At 43.2% G+C, this 5255-nt stretch overlaps 1 protein-coding gene and 1 long non-coding RNA gene across 2 annotated transcripts in view; both read right to left on the bottom strand.

Annotated features, from left to right (window-relative positions):
* Positions 1-5255, bottom strand: part of DBT (dihydrolipoamide branched chain transacylase E2) — a 45356-nt gene that overhangs the window by 13021 nt on the left and 27080 nt on the right. Inside the window, exons 5-6 of the mRNA XM_019501689.1 lie at positions 3413-3540; positions 1002-1245 (exon numbers count right to left, since the gene is read on the bottom strand). Coding sequence (XP_019357234.1) covers positions 1002-1245; positions 3413-3540 — 372 coding nt within the window. The remainder of the gene's footprint in view (positions 1-1001; positions 1246-3412; positions 3541-5255) is intronic.
* Positions 4388-5255, bottom strand: part of LOC109286882 — a 6212-nt gene continuing 5344 nt past the window's right edge. Inside the window, exon 2 of the long non-coding RNA XR_002094702.1 lies at positions 4388-5222. This is a non-coding gene — a long non-coding RNA (uncharacterized LOC109286882). The remainder of the gene's footprint in view (positions 5223-5255) is intronic.

Consider the following 5255-nt stretch of genomic DNA (forward strand, 5'->3'; position numbering starts at 1 on the left):
GGCTGGGGCTGGGGCTGGGGCTGGGGCCAGGGCTGAAGTTGGGAGGGGCTGTTCTACTCTCCTTGCCTCCAGCTCCAGCTGCTGCTTCTGCTGTGCCATGCAGCTCTGGGCAGGCAGGCAGGAAGTTCAGCCAGGCAGCTAATGCCCAGCACATGGAGCTCCAGCTCCAGGCCACTTTCTATCCATTCCACCTACCTACAGGTGGCTGTTCATCACACCAGGCGGCCAGAGCAGGTGGAAGACAACTCGGAGCTAGAGTCAGAGCTCCACATGTTGGGCAGGAGCCGGCCAGCTGATGCTTCCCGCCTACCTAGAGTGGCGCTGCAGGGGCAGGAGCAGCACCAGCTGCAGCTGGAGGCAAAGGAAGTAGAACAGCCCCACCAGCTGCCAACTAGACATCAACCCATTGATTACTCCCATGGAGCCCAACAATCCAGCCAGTTTTCTATCCACCTTACAGTCTATTCATCCAGCCTGTGCTTCCTTAGCTTACCTGTGAAAATGTTGGGGGAGACCATATCAAAAGATTTGCTAAAATCAAAGGTACACCACATCCACTGTCTTCCCGCATCCACAGGGCCAGTCATCTCATCATAGAAGGCAATCAGGTTGGTCAGAAATTACTTGCTCTTGGTGAATCCATGCTGACTGTTCCTAATCACCTTCTTCCCCTCCTCCAAGTGCACTGGTAAACTTATTCACTCATCTTGTCATTTAATTACATAACAGTTTCTATACAAATAGTAATCACAGTATTGTTTTAAAATTTCCAAACTACTCATTTCATAAAGAGCTTCAAAGAAAGAGGTCTGTACTGCGTAGCAATATAATATGACATGGGACAACAGCTCAAAGCCAGTAATCAGGAACAGGGCAAAACTACACACATACATACAGAATACTGGCAGCTATGAATGTAATAGATAACATTATTTATGTTTTCACTGTTGCAAGCTGAATCAGTTATCAATGCTATACCAAGATTACATTTATGCTTTTACCTGTTATGGGCTCAATCTTATCTTTTCCTGTAAACACAATGGGTTTTGAAATAGGTACAGGAATTGTATGTGCTTTATCCTTTCGAGCAGCTGGTGCAGTCTCTAGTTTTGGTAATGGTGGGATAATCTCAGATTTTGGCGATGGAGGTAAAATAGCTCCCGTCTGCTTGGCCAAATAATTGAGAATGTCTTCTTTAAGGATTCGGTTATCTTTCCCTGTTCCAACAACTTCACTCAGTTTAATCTGAAAATTATAAAACAAGCTATTTAACTTTTGCTATATAGCGTGTACACAAAATTCTTCTTATAATATTGATATGAAAGTGTATGACAGGGCATGGAGAAATGAAAATCTGGGGCAGTTTCAAATGCGGAGAGTGAACAGCTGCTTGGGAATACTTAACAACGGTCACACTAACTGCTATATGTACAGGAGACTGTAGTGATACAGGTAAGCTAAATCACCCCAGCTTTAACCTGTGTATTACTGCAGGCTTGTGAACACTAACAATTAGGGTAGTGGTTCTCATCAGCAGTTGTGCAACAACCCAGGGTGCCATGACTGCAGCAGTGTCTAGATAAAACTGTCCATTGTGCAGGACTGCAGCAGTTGCACACACTCCTCCTGCATTCAGGCTCTCCGATAACTCCTCTCATGCTGTAGCTTTTCCTGGTCTTCCCCCCTGCCCATGCTCCTCCCAGAAAGAGAGACAAGTGCCATGTGCCCCACATGCCTCTGTTTCTGAGAGACATTGTGCAGGGCTAGACTGTGAAGGGCTGCAGCACAAGTCAGCTCTGCTGCTTGCTTTAGACTTATCAGAGAGCCCAAATAAGGCACATGTGAATGTAACAAATATTCCTAGGCTGCACCAAACATGCAGGACAGTTTTACTTGGTGGCAGCTACATCCAGTTGAGAACCACAAAAGTAAGTTAAGCATAAGAGTGGTTCTCATCCATGGTTACTACTAGGGGTGCACTGACAGAGATTTTTTGGGCCAACACCGATGGTCAATTTTTAATGAGCCATATCGGCCGATACCGATCCAATCATCAATTATGCAGATCCGGCTGGTAAGTCTGTTGTGGGGGAAGGGGCGAGGGAAGGGGGAAGAATGAGGTTCCTGTGGTGAGGGAGGGAGTGAGGCTGGGGCAGGAACTGCACAACCAGAGTGAGTCATAGGATGAAGCCGCGAGCAGCTTGTCCAGAGGGTGTGGGGGGGGAAAGATGGCTCCTGCAGCAACACACACCGCAGGAGAGCATGGTGGGGCATGTGCCCCTGGATCTGTGCAGGGGCGAGGGTGGGTGCAATGCCGAGCTCTTCCTGGCAGGGGGCTGGGCAGGGCTATGCTCAGGGTGGGCAGCCGCAGTGCTGGGAGGGGAGCTATGGGTGGGCTGCAGCCACCCCAAAAAAAAAAATCGCTGTAGTCCCCCAACCCCGCCTCCCAGCACCACCGCCACCTGCCCTGAGTGCAGCCCCAGCCCAACCCCCCACCGGGAAGAGCATGGCACCGCCCTGTCCCCAGTCCACAGTGTCAGCCCACCCTCACCCCACGCACAGATCTGGGGGAACATGCCCCCCATGCCCTCCCAGGGTGTGTGCAGTGGCAGGAGCTGCCTCTTCTCCCCATGTCCACTGGACGGAGCCCCGGCTCCATCCCACACTCCGTCCTGGCTGTGCAGTGCCTACCCCTGCCCCTACCCCAGCCCTATTCCCTCTCTCACCACAGGGGCCTCGATCTGCCCCCCCCACACCCTTTCCCTTACAACATACTTACCAGCCAGACCCAGCTGCTTTTCATGCTGCGAGACTGCGCTCCTAGCTGCCTGTGTGCTGGGCTGCAGCTGCGCGCATACACAGGTCATTTATTGGCCACGTCAGCCAGAAAAAGCCAATTGCTGATGCTGTTAATTTTCCTTATATCAGTACCGATCTGATATGGAACCGTTATATTGATGCACCTCTAGTTACTGCCACATTCAAGAGTTGTAAAGGGGTGCCATGACTCTAAAAAGCTTGAGAACAACTAAATTAGAGTTTAACAGCTTCTGTGTTGTCAAGGTACCCGAGTAACATTCCAGTTTTAACATTTTCCTGCTACTTAAACATCACCTATGCAAACTTTATCAAAATGATCTGAAAGACTATATGTGATGATAATTACACATATTAAAGTTGAATAATGACTTCTTGGTAGTTTTTTCTTATTTGAGAAATATTTATAAATACTTTGCCACTTCATCTATGATACTTGTATTTGAAAAAAGTAATTCATCAACATTTTCTCACAATTTTTTTCTTGATAACTGATCACCATCTTTCAACAATGTTGGACTGTTAGTGCCATGCCACTTTCCAGACAGATGTAAAAGAAAGTAAAAAGGCCCAGTTCAGTAAGAAACAAACATACATTATTTTCCATGGCAAGACGGCGAACTGCAGGGGTTGCTAGGGTTTTATGTCCCTTTATTTCTTGATGTGTGTGTTCTTCATGAGACACAGCAGGTGTTTCAACAACATCCTCTTCTGGGGCTACATCTGAAAATCATACAAAGACTAAATGTATCATGTGGCTCCAAAAATCTTGGCAATAGAGGCTAAACACAGAATGGACCAAAGTCAGGCAAGGAATTTGTTTTACACATCCTAATTTTAAAAATAATGTAATCTGGATATGGTTTAATACAAATTAAGTTTGGGCAAGACCCCCATGCATCTAAACAAAAATCAATGTTAGGATCCATAATACTGGAAACTACTTATGTTCCATTTTGTATGCTTACTATTCAAATACCAGTACCACAAGCACAACATAAGAACAAAATTTAAAAAGGGGTGGGGGAAACAGAGACAAAACCAAAACCCACATAATTCAGTGGGTCTTTTCATTCTGAGACGCTTTAAAAAAAAAACTCACTGGTTACCACATGTAATGCAAATCTGACACAATGGGTGCCGGTAAGACAATGGAAATGTAAATTTCTCAGCAAGACTGATCCGCTTTGTTTCAAGCAAGTCCATTTGCTGGATACACTAAAGGTACTGACAAAACAGGATACCCAAGAAGGCATAATAAACTCAACATTACAGTTTATATTATATCTAAAATGTATTTGAACAGCCTATAAGTAACTATACATCTTGAAACTTTTTTTTTTTTTTTTTTTTTTTAACACAAGAAAACAAATCGCTAATTCAAATCAAGAAATTATGTTACATTTTACATACTATTTTTATAACAGGCCAATTACTTCAGTAAATTATGGATTTTCTAACCTCTAACTGCCTATAGGAACCCAGACCTCTCCACTATAAGAAAACAATTAGGAATTACAGAAATGAAATATATATTTAAATATACATTGTTTTTCTTTTGGCAATTGTCCAGCATGAGGGTATTTCACCTGGTTTAAATTTAAGTAGTGTAAGGAAAAGTTAAAGTAGGATATCGGGCTCTATCTAATATTACTCAGAAAAGAAACATTTATGGGAACTAACAATATACAGGGCATATACAAAGAACTATCCAGTATAAACAGAGATGGTAGAGCTTTGTTTGGACCTTCTGACAGTGCAAGGATTCAGATTCAGATCCTACAATTTTGGGGGAGACATACAGTGAATTCAGAGATATCACAAAAGTCTGTATTGTTCCTTGTTTTTGCTGAAATAATTACAAAACTGTTGCAACTGTTTTACTGAAGGCTATTCTTCAATATGCATAGCACAAATTCGATCCATCTCTATTTCTTTTATTTTTTACAAAAATAACTGAATATAAATAAAAGCCTTAGTTCCTTTCAAAGACCTGGAGAGAGAGCAACAAGAAAATCATTCCTTTTGCTTGATCCAAAAAGGCTCTGTCTTTTTGTCCCAAAAAAAGTATTAGTCATTGTCTGACATGGTTATTTTTAGCAGAGGACAAGCAGTGCATGTTCCTATTAAAACTGTTTTGTTGCATTAAAAGAGGAATAAAAATAACTCTCTGTGAAAGTTTAAATGTAGAGCCTTATGTGATATTGTCATGATCAACTCTCCAAAGCTCACAAGTCCTGGAAAGTGTCACATGCAAGACATAAAAAGGCAAAAACAGCTAGAATGAAATTCCTGTCTCCTCCCAAATCAGTAATAAAACTCCCACTGACTTCAATCTTGCTATGTTTCACCTCTAATTTTTAATGTAGAATTAGGGCTATTTTTTCTATATTGGGTCCAGCAACCTTTATATGCCAAGGACAGGAACAATCCAGTTC

The sequence above is a fragment of the Gavialis gangeticus genome, unplaced genomic scaffold, assembly GCF_001723915.1.
Source record: "Gavialis gangeticus isolate Ggan-Ray unplaced genomic scaffold, GavGan_comp1, whole genome shotgun sequence".
Taxonomy (NCBI): Eukaryota; Metazoa; Chordata; order Crocodylia; family Gavialidae; genus Gavialis; species Gavialis gangeticus.